This window comes from Wyeomyia smithii, chromosome 2 (assembly GCF_029784165.1).
Source record: "Wyeomyia smithii strain HCP4-BCI-WySm-NY-G18 chromosome 2, ASM2978416v1, whole genome shotgun sequence".
NCBI classification, from domain to species: Eukaryota; Metazoa; Arthropoda; class Insecta; order Diptera; family Culicidae; genus Wyeomyia; species Wyeomyia smithii.
In genome coordinates this window covers 261,220,715-261,237,935 of record NC_073695.1, presented here as the reverse complement: position 1 = coordinate 261,237,935, position 17,221 = coordinate 261,220,715, and the positions used below count along the sequence as shown (strand labels likewise).

Here is a 17,221-nt window from a genome sequence, read left to right as displayed (position 1 = left end):
GGCGAGACTCAATCGATGGGAGATTGATGTGCCCCCTTTTTCGGATGCGTCGTCATTTTCCACCCGGGAGGATAGTGGGTTTGCGATTTGATAGAATCAAGATTCTGACTGTTTTATAGATGTTCGTTAATCAGTGCGCAAGAGTTGAGCAATTGTTTGATATAGCAAATCAATGAAAACTTAAATATTAAGAAAGAATAACCCATTATTCCTTTAATATTTCCGATGTTGAAGAAATAACAAAAACAGAAAAACCGAAGGAGAAATTGAAGAGAACCCATAAATGTTGGTTCATAATTCTTATTTCCAATATTGATTATAACTTGAGGAATTTCTAGTATTATGAGCTTATAAAAAATATTTCGTTGTGTGAAATTCAATGAAATCTTTTGAATGTGAACGTTTGGCTGACAGTTTACTCATAGATTATATTCTAGAAATTGATGAAATTATCGAAGGAAAAGGAAAGCTTTCTACACTTTTCATTCTATTTAGGAAGATTACAAAGCCGTTGTTTTGAGATAAATTATCAATAAATCACCTAAATTAGTCCAAAGTGTGTTTATCACACAGAACAGAAACATGATAATAAATAAACTGAAAATATTATTGCGCATTTTAAAAACAGGAAGAAATGTTCGAATCAAAGGCTTTGAAAATAATAGAGAATTATTGGTTGTACAGACCTAATTAGAAGTATGTTCATTCCATATTCTTAACTTTACTGAAGACTTTTTTCTTCAAACTTCCCTTGTTCTGAAGACCGTTACCTATCAGAATGGTCGTAGAAAATCGATGTTTTTTAAATATCAAACTGTAGCATTTAAAAGGCAATAAAGTTCAACACATATTTTCACATCTACGAAACACACAACTTTGTAGAAGACACGAATGGACAGCTTCTACAAAGAAGCAAAAACTGATTGAAACGTTTGTATCCAGTATCCAGTATCTTCACTGCCTGACATACAACTCAGAAAGACATAATTTTTATATTTTTTGACAATCACTCGGTCTGTGCAGAAGCTATCTTTTTTGTGTCTTCTACTAAGCTGTGTGTTTGGATGATATACAAATGTATGCTGAACATTGTTGTCTTCAAAACATTGCAGTTTTTTAGATATTTAAAAAATTCTAATTTCAACGACTAGTCTCATACAAAACGTTATGGGGAGCTCCGTAGCCGCAAGGTTACAGAGGCCGCCTTGGTTAGCAGGTGGTCGTGGGTTCGAATCTTATTAGAATCAGGCCATTTCGTTGTCGAAGGACTTTAGCATGGGTTTATTCTCAGGCTTCCCATCAAGTATCCTTCCTTCAATCTGAATTCTACAGTACCTCTGTTGACTCTCATTCTAACAAAAATAAGTCCCTGTTATAATAAAACTGGTGTGAGTAACGTATGAAAGTTCTCTCCAGGGAATTGTAACTTGGCGATATTGTTACGATGGACAGATGCTCGGTATAGTAGAGTAGTAAGCTTGAAACGGAAAGGTAAAACTTACACACAAGCACGGATATGACTTACTTCAATAGTGATACTACCGGTAGTATGAAGTCCGGAGTGCAGAAAACACCTGGGCAATATCACAATAGATCTAATCTTTGGTCGCAGTGATGAGTAGTCCACACAGGAAAAAAAAATACAAAACGTTATATCTCCAAAACAGGAAAAGCTTGAAAGTGTCTTCGAACAAGTTTTTTAAGATAATATTATCTACAATTTTCTTGAAGACACCATTTCTATGAAGTGAAAAGCCACTAGCGGCGGAGTTCCGAACTGAAACTTGTTGTCATTCTAAGAGCCTTTTATATTCTAATTATCAGTTGAAAACAGTACGTCAATAAAACCAGTATTTGGAAATAGCTTAGTCTGTGTAGAAGCTTTTTTTGTCTCTTCTACAAAGTTGTGTATTTCAGAATATACAAATATATGCTAAATATTGTTGTCTTTTAAAAGTCAGTTCGCAAGAGCCGCAACCGCCTTTCTGAGGGACGTTGTTTTTATGTTCTCCGATTGGGCTGAAATTTTCAGCGTTTGTTTGTCTATTCAAGGTAGGAAGTTTTCACAGAATTTCAATTTTTTTTTCATTGAGGTTAAATGGGGTAAATCATCGCTTGAAAATGATATGTTCAAAAACGTTCAAATACTGGCTCTCAAGTGCTATAAATTTTTAGACATTAAAAAAAAAAAAAAAGAATTTCAAAGCCAATTCTGATACGAAACAGTGTATCTCCAGAACAAGAGAAGTCAGAAAAAAATTGTCTCTATCAAAGGTTTTTGTAACAATATTATCTATAACTTTTCCGAAGACACCATTACTCTAGAAAGTAAGACTGAGAAGCTACATTTTGTTGTGCTACTTGCGTCAGAGTTCCGAACTGAAATTTGCTGTCATTATTTAAGGCTTTTATGTACTAAACATCTTCTTAAGATAGTATGTCAATAAAACCAGTATTTGGAGAATAAATAAAATAATGAAATCAATTATCAATAATATTCAAATGAAAATATGCAATTGCACAAATAAAAAAAAGAGTTAGTGGAAGGTGTGAAAGGATGGAAGTGGAAGAAATCTAAGAAAACAAGTGAAAAAATTCCAAGCAAAAAGCATAAAAAGAAATGATTGAAGGTAAATTACATATACAAGCAATAAAATTTGCGGAACTGAATATTGAAGCAGGGAGAAAATGTAAAAGTTATTAAAAAACATATGTAGGAAAATCAGAAGAAAAAAATGCACCAAAACTAACTCACAGTGGTCCAAAGAGGCAAAAAATTGAAGCTAATTCCATAGCATCTTTCCTTTAACTTTCTTCCTAGCTAAATTGTGTTTCCGAAACAATTGTTCATATGAATGATCCGCATAATACAAAATTTCTATCTTCATTGGGTGCAAAGTTATAGAGTGCATAATATGTGGAAATTACTTTAAATTTTATTTCTTGTACTCAACATTTGATAGTTGCATTATACTACCATATGTTGTTTTCAAAAAACATTTGGGTATACAAAACACACGTTTTCGTCCAAGATCATATATCTCCAGGACTTTTTTTTATAAAGTTATAGCATATAGACGGGGCTTCATCCGTTCTCTAGATTTTTGTTCGCATTTTTCCTTACCAGTCAAACTCCTTGGAGAACTAGACCTTCTCTCACACAGAGTTAGTAAATTACCACATTTAGTCGTAGAGTATTTTTTTCAGTCGCAGAGTTAATTTTTATTCTTATTCATCGCGTTCGAGGGGTAAACAATTGCTTTCTCTTTCAGTCTAAAAAGAAGCAGTACTCGTTAGCTCCGTTACTAAAAAAGAAGCTGGCCAAAGAACAAAACATTTAGGTTAACAATGAAGCCATAATCGATTTTGAATTTAAGATTATAGGAAAACTCAGAACTTTTCATGGGTCGGTATTCTGCAGCACGCTCGATTTTATATTGCTTTTGCCGCACCCCAGAGCAATGAAAACAATGACACAAATCTTAGTTGTTCGTCGAGCAATTCATTCCACTTATCTTGCGTGTGCGGATGAGCTATTTATAAGAGTTTCACTGGTTCTCTGCTCTATCAAATTGAGCATCGTTCATTCGCCAGAGAGACTATTACTAAGCGCTCTCTCTACAGCAGATGGTGTGATGCACATTGAATGAAAGTTCACAGTTGTTAAGAAGGAGACAATTGTTTTCTCTTCAAGATGGAGATGAGGAAAACGAAGCCTCATTATGTCATTACTTTTTCTCAAACTTTGGATCAAATGCTACAAACTGCTATAAGTTCCATTTGTCCAAATCCGCCCATTGTTTACTCAAAATGTTCTCAAAGTTATCGGGAAATATGCTAGAATATGCTATAACTTTATAAAGAAAAGTCCTGGAGATATGTTGACAAAAACGTGTGTTATGTAAAATATATAGACCGTTCCGATAATTATAAATACACTTACGATCAACCGTCATTTCAAATAACGTGCAGTATTCAACCAAACGTTGGCTGCGTCCTGTTGTTTACATCCAAAAGAAACAGATGCTGTCATCTGTTTCGCACATTTAGTGCGAAATTTCGAAAATGCGTGGCCTTTCTCCCGAGCAAAGAAAGCGAATTGTGCACAAATGGGGCACCGTGAGTGATCTTTCTATAAAAAAATTAGCCAGAGAAGAAGGTATAAGTGTCGGAGCAGTTCAAACCACATTGCGGAAGTATTGTGAAGAGTGCACATTTACTGATGCCCCAAGACTTGGTAGAAAACCCGGGCCTGTTGATCCCACAATGGACAAAATGGTTAAGAAATACTACAAGCGGCATCCTTCAGTATCAGTACGAGATGTGGCGAGAAAGTTTCGAACTTCGGCGAGTAACGTTATGCGTGCCAAGGGAAGAATGGGTCTGCAGACCCGTCGGAAGCAGAAGCAGCCAAAACGAAATCCATAAACTGAATCTGTGCAACCGAGAGCTCGGAAGCTTTACGACAAACTTCTGACCAAAAAAATGGGGTGTGTTATCATGGATGACGAAACCTACATAAAACTGGACTATAAGACTCTGCCAGGACCGCAATTTTATACATCACCGAAGGGAAAGGATGTCCCTGGACCAGTGAAAGCCATTTACACCGAAAAATTCGGCAAGATGGTAATGGTTTGGCAGGCCATTTGTTACCCAAGGTTAAGCCAATCTTTTGGCCCGATCTTGCTTCCTGCCATTACTCTAAGGATGCACTAGTGTGGTATAAAGCAAATAATGTCACATGTGTCCCAAAGGAGCTGAATCCTACAAACTGCCCTAAATTCGCCCTATTGAAACTTTTTGGGCTTTGACCAAGGCAAAGCTGAGGAAATATGTCAAACCAGCGGACAATGTTGAAAAATTTAAAAAGATTGGCTTAAAGTGGTAAAAATGGTCGGTGAACACACTGTGCAAAAGCTTATGAGTAGTGTTAAAAGAAAAGTTAGAGAACTCGCGTATCCTACGAAAAATAATCCAAACTTGAATTGAAACTGGAAAGAAAACACTTATTATCTATATTTCAGAATAAAATGACCCGAAAAATCCTGTATTTTTTGTTTTATTCAAGAAAGAAGATGTATTTATAATTTTCGGAACAGTCTAAATATAGAAAAAAATTAACTAACAAAAGTTAAGTACAAAAGACTAAATTTCAAGTAATTTTCATATAAAATACTCTGTAACTCTGTACCCAATGAAGGTAGGAATTTCGTTTATTCAGCAAAGTTTCATATTTTTATATTTTCTACAGTTTTGTCAAATAAACTCTACCTCTGTCTTTTGACACTAAAAAGTATGTTGGTTGTACATATACGGAATAGATCCTCATTAAATAGATTTAATGTACCCAAAATCGCCCCAATCAGTGTTGACGATAAGCTTGAAAAAGCATCTTAACAATGAAGGACCAAGATAAATTTTCCCCTGAAGATGTCACTGATCAGTGACGAAACATCAGACAGTATAAAATGAGTGGTTCTACTTTCTTTTGTCACTGCAGTCGAAAAATCACCAACGTTAATTTATTTATTTTTAAAAAAGTACTTTCATTTTGACAATTTGATACTATGTGGGTCATTCATACAAACAGTTGTTTCGACACTATTAAGATTAAACGGCCGACTTCAAATGGCCGACTTCGAGCCACCACTCCGAATTTTCAGAAGCACATGACTCGGAAATAGATAATACGTTCCCCGTGAAAACGCTATTTTGTGTTTGCTTCATTGCAGCAAAATAGCGTTTCCATAAATGACGCAATGACTTTCACCGAGGCTTGTGCTTGTGATTCAATATCGTTTGTCCTTAAGCTAGTATGAAGGTGAAAGGCGCAATGGAATTATGTTCCATGTTTCGCCTCGTTGGACCACTGTGTACAGTATAACCTGCTCTCATTGGCATAAGATATACCTCAGTGTACTCCTCCTATCCCCACCTCCACGTGGTACCAACTGGGATACGAGCATCACTGAGAAGATCGATGAACTTGCCCTCAAAAAGGAAAACTTGATGTAGAGAAAGAAGTGTTCTACGTGCAGAAACGCTGCAATAGCTGTTTGCATACATAAAGATATAAAAATCGTCATCGGGGACATAAATGCTCAGATTGGAAGAGAAGAAATGTACATATCGACAATCAATCCGCATAGACTACACACCAAGGCGAACGATAACGGCCAGAAATACGCTAATTTTACAGTTTCCCTAGGACTGATAGTCTTCCTTCCTCGCAAAGATATCCACAAAACCATTTTGAGACGTGAACAACGTACAGCAAACCGAATTTAGCATGTTCTCACCGACGGCCGGTTCTTCTTAAACACTACCAACTAGCAATGGGCGATATTCTATCGGCATCGAAAATATCGATACTTTTGAGAAGATGTTTCGATTTTTGAATCTATGCACAGCAGCCTAAAGCTCGACCGTATCGATACTTAAAATCGCGATATTTATACCGATATTCTGCTATGCATATAAGCTAAGACGAGCTAGAGTACACTTGGTAAGCAAAAACAGTGTAAACAAAAAATATTGATAGTTTACGCAGCACGGCCAACCGTACCGACTAGTAAAAAAATTTAACAGTGCGCTAAATAATGTCGACCAATCAGAGAAGGGTTTTCACTTTGACAGTATTCTCGGTGATTTTTGGTTTCTTTTGTCATGTCCTGTCCTAGACTTTTTCTGGTTTTGGAGATGTTTTTAATAATATGAGTTTAACAATAACAATATACACACTGCGTCTTTCCGTGAGACAATAAACTATCTGATAACAACACTATGTACCTGTAAATTGCTTTTTCTTAGGACAAAGGTCCTAGCATTCAACAATAAACGTAAAATTACTTGATCATATTAATTTTTTTGAATATTTGAACGATTTCAATAATCACTCGAAGCGGGTCAAAATGCGCTATCAGAAGATAAAAAAAACGCTTGCAGTGCAACCAATATCTCTCCAATTTTCGTTACTGTATATCTAACAACGCTATCTAGTTTTGTTGGATGTTATGTCCAGATAACGTTGAAACTATGTGAAAACAATTTCAATATTCTAGCGAAAGGAACAATGTATTTTGACAGATTGAATAATATTTTTTGTCATCAATTTATAATCAATTGAAACTGCCACTGATTGAAAACGACTGTCGATCTAGTTGCACTGTGCATAATAACATATTTGCGCATGCGTTGGTTAACAGTTGTCATAGCAACAGATTTTTCCATTGCCGTATTAGTACTCGAGATGGGTTATGCCACTTCATTCTATTAAGTTGACTAGCTTTCCTGCAGTTTTGTAATACTTCATATAGGTAGTATCGGTACTTGTTCTAGTAGCCTTCAATTTTTGCGCTTTTCTGGTGCTAGATATGTCATGGAATAGGTAACGTCAACTATTCTACAACAACGTGTGTTACTTGGGAACATATAGCAGGTAACTTCTCAATAAGTGACACCTCACCACCGACAAACAACAGCAAGAAACGTTGAGACCACGCCACAAAATATCAAAATTACTGGTCGCAGTGGGGTCCATACAAAAAAAAAATAGCCAAGATGTCGTAGCAGATAAACCGATTCGGAACGAACAACAACGCTATCTAGTTTTGTTAGATGTTATGTCCAGATAACGTTGAAACTATGCGAAAACAATTTCAATATTCTAGCGAAAGGAACAATTTATTTTGACAGATTGAATAATATGTTTTGTCATCAATTTACAATCAATTAAAACTGCCACTGGATGGTCGAGGACAATTGGATGCAGTTGAAGAGCTCTAATTCAATTGATCAAGAAGTGCTGGATCCTCCGTTGCTACACCAACCAATAACGAATACGAAACCAATGACGAGTGAGATCCGATCTCGACAGCAGTGGTGAAACCGACCACGGTACTTCAAAAGACACTGTAACAACGGTGTTGTCTCCTCCAGCTACAGCACTCCATCCGCAACTAGAAGATCCACGAAATTCCGTACCCCCAGAAAATCGATGAGCCCCGATGATTTGCAGAGGCAACGGACTGCGGCAATCGGTAGTTGTGGCAGAAAGTGACGGTAAAAAAGTTCGAGTTACAAAAAAGAAACGAGACCTTGGAGCTAACTAAGCTTCCTTTAAAGGCTCAGCTTTTGATTTCCTCTTGTAAAAGGTGTCGACTACAACGAGACAACGGGAGAGAACAGGTACGCCAGATTTCGCTATGGCCTAGCCCTAGCTGTACAAATGGACCGTTTTGTCTACCAAATGGATGTAGTGACGGCTTTTCTGAAGCAGGAGAAGCTGGATCAACAGTGTTATATCGATGAACTACTTGGGATTATTTTGAATGATGATATTTCATATAAATATACCTAAGAAATTCAAACAAAAATTCAAGTGATAGGATCACCTAAGGCCTTAACCGTCTAAAACGGCTTAATATAATTTATAACATGAATTTCGCATATTTATCGTTATTTAAAGTGCAGGTTGGTACTATACCTTGAATTACCTTCAGTTCGACGTCAGAAATTTTGAATTCGTTCAAACGGCTCGAAAAATCAGATAAATTTATCCCACTATTGCAAAACAGCAACATAAAAGTCTGCGTACAATATTCACCCATATTATTGCAGACGAAAGCGACAAACTACGCCGCCCAGAACCGTGTTGTGGCAGAAGAGCGGAAAATCGCTCGCTTTACTTTGATTTTTGATTGATCCCCGTCTCCGTCTGGAGAGCCCTCCCAGCACACCGGAGATTTCCATCCGGTGATAAGTGTCGCAAACGCAATCGTTCCGTTCGCTCCCTGCTCCTTGGTAGAGATTGCCTTGGTTGTGTAGATTGAACTTACCTTCCGAGATGAGACGTTCGCGGATTTCCCAGGCGAAGATGGTCGGGTTCTCCCGTTTGTACTGTTCGATTTTCGAGACGACGGCCGGTGTCGCCACTTTCGGCTTGGACCCACCGATCAGACCGGGTGGTCGCAGGGTACCTGAAAGTATCGAAGCAGAGAGGTTCTCGTCAGTGCAACGTTCGTCAAGCGGTTCGGTGATTTGCATACGGCGACTGTGGGGGAGCATTTATCTTGATGGGAGAACATGATTTGGCGCGATTTGGCTATGTTTGTTTGATGTAATTATGGCTGCTAAAGAGATTGAAACTATCCGCTTTTGGACAGTGATTGACTGGTGCAGGAAGTTCCAAACGGCGGCTGGAATCGATTCTAGCAGGGAGGTCCCCGGAGGGCGTTTGACGAGATGAATTTCAGTCTTGGAGGGTTATAATTTGATCTTATTTCGACAAAAAGCACCTGACTGGTGCGGCTAGATTCACCAGCACAGCAGGGACCGAACCAAACACGCAACAACAACTGATTAGGTTTGCGCGCGGCTACCTGAACTTTGCGCGTCAATTACCATATAACCTCCTGCTGGGAGCAGGATCGGCAGCGCAAAATTCCATTTACGTGCAACGCGGTTTTACGACTTCGAGGTGGTCTGCCTGCTTGGATCTGTAAATCTCGGGTCCGAGTGTTAAAATTAAAAATGTACCATTCGCTACACGCCCCCTGACTGAGCTCGCGATCGGTTTGCCTGCCCTCCTGGGAATGCGTGTCTGCGATTCCGTGTGCACGAAAATGGGGAAAAACTCCTTCGGGACATTAAAATGCTATAAATCATCATTTTCGGAGCCCATAAGTCAATTAATTAGAGCACTCTCGGGGGCTGCAACCGAGCAGTCAGCGCGCAAAACGGAAACCGCAAGCTTATAAATATGTAAGCATCTGCGTTGGAAATTTTCTAGACAGCAGCTTGTTGCATGTTGCCGTTTACCAATCCCCTCCCAAGCCCCAAGTTCCGATGAAAGATCGAACCCTTTTGGCTCTGTTTTTTGTTGTAGTTGTAGTTGTTGCACGGCTTGGTTTAGCAAACCTGGGCAAAGAAGCGTAATACAAGCTGAAATCATGTTATCTAAGTCTGCAGCAACCGCGTGTGGCAGCACCGACGACGACGACGGCTGATTGCCGTGGTTGAGCAGGCAGTGGCGGGAGCACGAATAAATACAGGAAGCCGGAAGGCATATATTTTGAGAGCCTCTTTGGCCTGCTCTGTAGCAACGGGGATCAAACTTCAATAATTCTTCCTGCAGTGAGTGCTGGGAAAATGGCAGCAAGGGAATTGCAGAAACTGATCAAACAAAAATGATAACGCTTTACACACCGCAGTGACCACCCAGCGCAAAAACACATTTAGCCGATCGGATGCAGCCCGATAGCGGGTTTGTTCCGTGGGCTTTCGCGTCCCCCCACTCGGGACTGATGTGTTGGGGATTTATTTTGTTATTTAGTTAAACTTTTATTGTTGTCTTTTAGAGTCAAATTTGGTTGCAGCCTCATTAGTTGAGTTGTTTAGACTTCACGGTCGTTGGTTTAAATTTCCAAATCCGCTTCGCAAATATTCAGGGATTTTTCCCAAACCTTTTAACTTTTTTCCCTGATTTTCATGTTCACTCGCAGGTGGAATTGGACATCAACGAAAACTTTCTGCAAAGAAAATTTTTACGCGGTTTTTTACGTGGAGTTGAGAATTGACGCAGTTTCTTTTTACGCACTACGTATCCCTAGTATTTAAACGACTCTTGTGTAGTTTTATATCATCTTTTATTGTTTCATTGAAATTTTACCAAAGTAATCAAATTATTTTAATTTAGCATATTTCTGTTTTTCGATGTGTTTTCCACGTTAAACAAATTATTTGCTCCACAAATGAAAATAAGTTAAGCTTCTATTCTTCTCCAATTTTTGCTTACACCTTGATTATTCTATCTTCATTTTTTCATTCATTCTTCATTTCCCGCTTCCGATTTACTGAATTTCTTCATGTTAGATTTGTCAAACAAGGAATCATTTTCAGACTTTTGCATTTTCCCTTGGATGGTCTGATTATTTACTGTGTACGGTTAACCTTATTCTATGACTTTTGAATGTGTCAGAATCTGTTAAGTACCAAAAATAAAATCATGTTTCATTTTCGGAAACTATCCTAAAATTTTAAGGAGAATTCGAGAGTAACGTGGTGTTTTACATGGAATTCGACATTGGTGCGTTCTTGCACGGTTTTCGGAAATTCGCACGTTCATTTATTCACGAATCTCTGAAGTTACACGAATTTCTCAAAAATGTCGGTTTCAACCAAATCCATGACGATTGTCGGACCTCGCACTACACAATTTTGCGTGTTCAATTGACGTAAAATAATTTCCAGATGAAGGATCACTACACGCAAAAGTTGAATGGTGCGAAATTACATCAATGTTGTGCGAAATTAGTGCAACTTTTGACTATTCAAGCAAATAACGAATGTGTGTTGGACTCTTAAACATTTCCGATGTATTAGACGGCGTCAATAAATCCTGTGGAAGCAAAGCTCGCTCTTAACTGTTTCAGTTGCTGACGGTATTAAGGAATGGGAAAATGATGCACGAGCCGTTGATACACACCGGCTTACACAAATAAACAACGTCGTTTTGAGTGCCCCCCAAACTGATCGTTCGGCCAGAACCGACATTTACCGAAACATCACGATCAATGTATTCATTATACAAATATCGCGTTATGCATTTCACACATTTTCTGAGCAGAGTCAGAGCAAATGTTGTGCGAATCTATAGGGCACACAGGTTGATCGAGGATTAAAATTTTGTAATCTTGGTTTGACATTTCTTGCAAATTTGTTGCGCTGTAATCAAAGTCATAATTTCAGTGAAACGATAGCACCCGTTAGTAATATGTGAATCTAAAATGCAAATGCCGAGATAAAATATAAAAAAAACGAAATTGATCAAAATATTTTTATTTATTAAATTTTTCGTCAAAACTGAACCATGATTTAAGTATAATTGGCAAAAATATGGTACTGATAACCAACCGCTGCAAAAGAAAAAATTAAGTCCCCTTTTTCTTTGGCATATCTTCCTGGGTTTCGAAAAAATGTGCAGCTTTTTTTCGAGGCCCGCTTAATTTATTATTCAACTTGCCACTTCGGCGATGTGCTTTTCATACTAGTTGTGACAAGCGCTATATACAGAATTACACTTCTCCTTGCGCTTGTGCGAAAGTATTTCAAATTATCATTCACAACGCACTCTTCGCATTCTATCTCTTTAGACCAACAGGGTTCTTAATCCAAAGCGTTCTACCACTACCAATCTCGTACAATTTACTACGACATGCATGCAGATCATGACTGAAGGTGCTCACACTAATTTGTACTGATTTATACTGATTTTATACTGATTTAAAAACTGCGTTCGATTGCGTCGACCATGGTATCCTGCTTGCCAAATCAAAGGAATTAGGAGTTGCTTCTGCTCTCGTAGAATGGCTAAGGTCCTATTTGGAAAATCGAATGCTGTATGTTAAAATCGGATCACAACATTCTGCACACTTTTTGAATCTATCAGGTGTTCCGCAAGGCAGTAATCTAGGCCCGCTGCTCTCTGCACTGCTCATAAATGATGCATCTTTATTACAGCCAGACCCATGCCGCAGGTTTTTTTTGCAGACGGTGTCAAGTTAATGAGGGTTATACGATGCACCACAAACTGCCAAGAAATTTTTATAAGCGGTGTTTAAAAAAACTGCTGATAAGTAGTATCCAGAAATGTTGTATAATCTATTTCCATAGAAAAAATGATTCTGTAATGTTCAGCTACACCATGTTTGGCTCAAAATTGACGAAAGTTAACCAGGTTTGAAATCGCATCACAGATTATTGCGAAAGCGAATTGATGACTTGGATTCATATGTAAGATAGCCTTGGAATTCTAAGATCCACTGTGCCTTCGATCATTGTACTTTTCTTTGACCCGTTCTGTTTTCGAGACAAATTCTATAGTGTTGAGTCCATTCAACGCAAATTGGGTAATAAAAATCGCAGCCGTGCGACGGAAGTTCGTACGATACGCCCTACGTTCTCTACCGTGGCAAAATTCGCAGTAGTTACCAGCAGTATACTGATCGCTGCTAATCTTAAGGTATGGCAACACTGCAGTAAAGGCGTTTCCATGCACAGGCTGTCTTTGTGTTCAAAATTCTTTAAGACGAAGGAGTTGTCGTCCTCTGCCTCAGTGTAATGCATCATATGTACAATACGATCTCATTCGTTTTATGTCAGCAAGCTTCAACACCATTGTAGCCTCATTTGACTTTAACATGTCGGTAAATATGAAGGCAATTGCTCCGTGGTCGACAAGCTTAAAAATTCTCGAAAAGTGATGTTCATTATGCGTACATTCTGAATTTACCTTATTATTAAGACAAAAACAAATGCATACATATAATAAGAACTTTTAGGTCTAAGATAAAAACAGTAAAAAACTTTTAAAGTCTCATTTGTAGTGCACACATGTGGTTTAGGCTACCAGATGCAGGAAAAATCTTTGAGCTCCGGTAGCCCCGACAAACCTGCTAATTTTGGGATGATTTTGGTTATTGGTTGCCTGATAAAAATGCTTATTTACATCATGAGCGTAGATGGCAGATCAATTCCTGAAGCGAATGGTTAATCAAGATCAAAAATTAGCCAAAAACTCATCAAGAAATTGCTATTTTTCATTTTTCATTTTAAAACATAGCGTGTGACACCTCTAGTTTCAGGATTTCTCATCAGGAATTTTTCATAAGACATATTTCGGAGTATAGGCTGCGTTGGTCACCCCCTGAAAACCTGGATGCCTTATCAACGAAACCAACAATGTGAAGGAGGAGTTCTACTAGCTTTATGAGAAAAATTTAAAAATCTTAGCTAAGAATGGCTAAAATCGTCTTCTAAAGGCCAGAAAAGGCCAAAAAACAAAAGGATCCCAAATTGAGCTCAGAATGGCCGAAATCGCCTTCTAAAGGCCAGAAAAGGTCAAAAAAGAAGATGATCTCAAATTGAGCTCAGAATGGCCGAAATCGCCTTCCAAAGGCCAGAAAAGGCCAAAAAAGAAAATTATCCCAAATTGAGCTCAGAATGGCCGAAATCGTCTTCCAAAGGCCAGAAAAGGCCAAATAAGAAAACGATCCCGAATTGAGCTCAGAATGCCGAAATCGCCTTCTAAAAGCCAGAAAAGTGGCCAAAATGATCCCAAATTGAGCTCAGAATGGCCGAGATCGCCTTCTAAAGGCCTAAGAACAAAATGATCCCAAATTGAGCTCAGAATGGCCTAAATCGCCTTCTAAAGGCCAGAAAAGGTCAAAAAAGAAGATGATCTCAAATTGAGCTCAGAATGGCCGAAATCGCCTTCCAAAGGCCAGAAAAGGCCAAAACAGAAAATGATCTCAAATTGAGCTCAGAATGGCCGAAATCGCCTTCTAAAGGCCAGAAAAGAAAATGATCCCAAATTGAGCTCAGAATGGCCGAAATCGCCTTTAAAGGCCAGAAAAGGCCTAAAAAGAATATGATCCCAAATTGAGCTCAGAATGGCCGAAATCGCCTTTAAAGGCCAGAAAAGGCCTAAAAAGAAGATGATCCCAAATTGAGCTCAGAATGGCCGAAATCGCCTTTAAAGGCCAGAAAAGGCCTAAAAAGAAGATGATCCCAAATTAAGTTCAGAATGGCTGAAATCGCCTTCTAAAGGCCAGAAAAGGCCAAAAAAGAAAATGATCCCAAATTGAGCTCAGAATGGCCGAAATCGCCTTTAAAGGCCAGAAAAGGCCAAAAAAGAAAATGATCCCAAATTGAGTTCAGAATGGCCGAAATCGCCTTCAAAGGTCAGAAAAGGCAAAAAAAGAAAATGATCTCAAATTGAGCTCAGAATGGCCGAAAGGTCAAAAAGGCCAAAAAAGCTAATGATCCCAAATTGAGCTCAGAATGGCCGAAATCGCCTTCTTAAGGCTAAAAAAGGCCAGAAAAGAAAATGATCCCAAATTGAACCCAGAATGGCCGAAAGGTCAAAAAAGGCCTAAAAAGAAGATGATCCCAAATCGAGCTCAGAATGGCCGAAATCGCCTTCTAAAGACCACAAAAGGCAAAAAAAGAAAAAGATCTCAGATTGAGCTCAGAATGGCCGAAATCGCCTTCCAAAGGCTAGAAAAGGCCAAAAAAGAAAATGATCCCAAATTGAGCTCAGAATGGTCGAAATCGCCTTCGAAAGACCAGAAAAGGCCAAATAAGAAGGTGATCCTAAATTGAGCTCAGAATGGCTGAAATCGCCTTCTAAAGGCCAGAAAAGGCCAAAAAAGAAAATGATCCCAAATTGAGCTCAGAATGGTCGAAATCGCCTTCTAAAGACCAGAAATGGCCAAAAAAGAAAATGATCCCAAATTGAGCTCAGAATGGCCGCAATCGCCTTCAAAGGCCAGAAAAGGTCAAAAAAGAAAATGATCCCAAATTGAGCTCAGAATGGCCGAAATCGCCTTCTAAAGGCCAGAAAAGGCCAAAAAGAAAATGATCCCAAATTGAGCTCAGAATAGCCGAAATCGCCTTCTAAGGGCCAGAAAAGGCCAAAAAAGAAAATGATCCCAAATTGAGCTTAGAATGGCCGAAATCGGCTTTTAAAGGCCAGAAAAGGTCAAAAAAGAAAAAGATCCCAAATTGAGCTCAGAATGACCGAAATCGCCTTATAAAGGCCAGAAAAGGCCAAAAAAAATGATCCCAAATTGAGCTCAGAATGGCCGAAATCGCCTTTTTAAGGCCAGAAAAGGCCTAAAAAGAAAATGATCCCAAATTGAGCTCAGAATGGCCGAAATCGCCTTCTAAAGGCCAGAAAAGGCCAAAAAAGAAAATGATCTCAAATTGAGCTCAGAATGGCCGAAATCGCCTTCTAAAGGCCAGAAAAGGCCAAAAAAGAAAGTGATCTCAAATTAAGCTCAGAATGGTCGAAATCGGCTTTTAAAGGCCAGAAAAGGTCAAAAAAGAAAAAGATTTCAAATTGAGCTCAGAATGACCGAAATCGCCTTCTAAAGGCCAGAAAAGGCCAAAAAAGATAATGACCCCAAATTGAGCTCAGAATGGCTGAAATCGCCTTCTAAAGGCCAGAAAAGGCCAAAAAAGAAAATGATCCCAAATTGAGCTCAGAATGGCCGAAATCGCCTCCTTAAGGCCAGAAAAGGCCAAAAGAGAAAATGATCCCAAATTGAGCTCAGAATGGCCGAAATCGCCTTTAAAGGTCAGAAAAGGCCAAAAAAAAATGATCCCAAATTGAGCTCAGAATGGCCGAAAGATCAAAAAAAGGCCAAAAAAGAAAAAGATCTCAAATTGAGCTTGAGAAAGAAAATGATCTCATATTGAGCTCAGAATGGCCGAAATCGTCTTCTAAAGGCTAGAAAAGGCCAAAAAAGAAAATGATCCCAAGTTGAGCTCAGAATGGCTGAAATCGCCTTCTAAAGGTCAGAAAAGGCCAAAACCGAAAATGATCCCAAATTGAGCTCAGAATGGCCGAAATCGCCTTCAAAGGTCAGAAAAGGCCAAAAAAGAAAATGATCTCAAATTGAGCTCAGAATAGCCGAAATCGCCTCCTAAAGGCCAGAAGAGAAAATGATCCAAATTGAGCTCAGAATGGCCGAAATCGCCTTTAAAGGTCAGAAAAGGCAAAAAAATGATCCCAAATTGAGCTCAGAATGGCCGAAATCGGCTTTTAAAGGCCAGAAAAGGTCAAAAAAGAAAAAGATCCCAAATTGAGCTCAGAATGACCGAAATCGCCTTCTAAAGGCCAGAAAAGGCCAAAAAAAATGATCCCTAATTGAGCTCAGAATGGCCGAAATCGCCTTTTTAAGGCCAGAAAAGGCCTAAAAAGAAAATGATCCCAAATTGAGCTCAGAATGGCCGAAATCGCCTTCTAAAGGCCAGAAAAGGCCAAAAAAGAAAATGATCTCAAATTGAGCTCAGAATGGCCGAAATCGCCTTCTTAAGGCCAGAAAAGTCCAAAAAAGAAAGTGATCTCGAATTAAGCTCAGAATGGTCGAAATCGGCTTTTAAAGGCCAGAAAAGGTCAAAAAAGAAAATGATCCCAAATTGAGCTCAGAATGACCGAAATCGCCTTCTAAAGGCCAGAAAAGGCCAAAAAAGATAATGACCCCAAATTGAGCTCAGAATGGCTGAAATCGCCTTCTAAAGGCCAGAAAAGGCCAAAAAAGAAAATGATTCCAAATTGAGCTCAGAATGGCCGAAATCGCCTCCTTAAGGCCAGAAAAGGCCAAAAGAGAAAATGATCCCAAATTGAGCTCAGAATGGCCGAAATCGCCTTTAA

The 17,221-nt window shown here is 38.8% G+C and overlaps 1 protein-coding gene across 3 annotated transcripts in view; it reads right to left on the bottom strand.

The window, feature by feature from the left end:
• Window positions 1-17,221, bottom strand: part of LOC129724126 (paired box protein Pax-6-like) — a 190,923-nt gene that overhangs the window by 66,760 nt on the left and 106,942 nt on the right. For all 3 annotated transcript variants that reach the window (XM_055678768.1, XM_055678769.1, XM_055678770.1), the window contains exon 3: window positions 8,841-8,981. In XM_055678768.1, coding sequence (XP_055534743.1) covers window positions 8,841-8,981 — 141 coding nt within the window. The remainder of the gene's footprint in view (window positions 1-8,840; window positions 8,982-17,221) is intronic.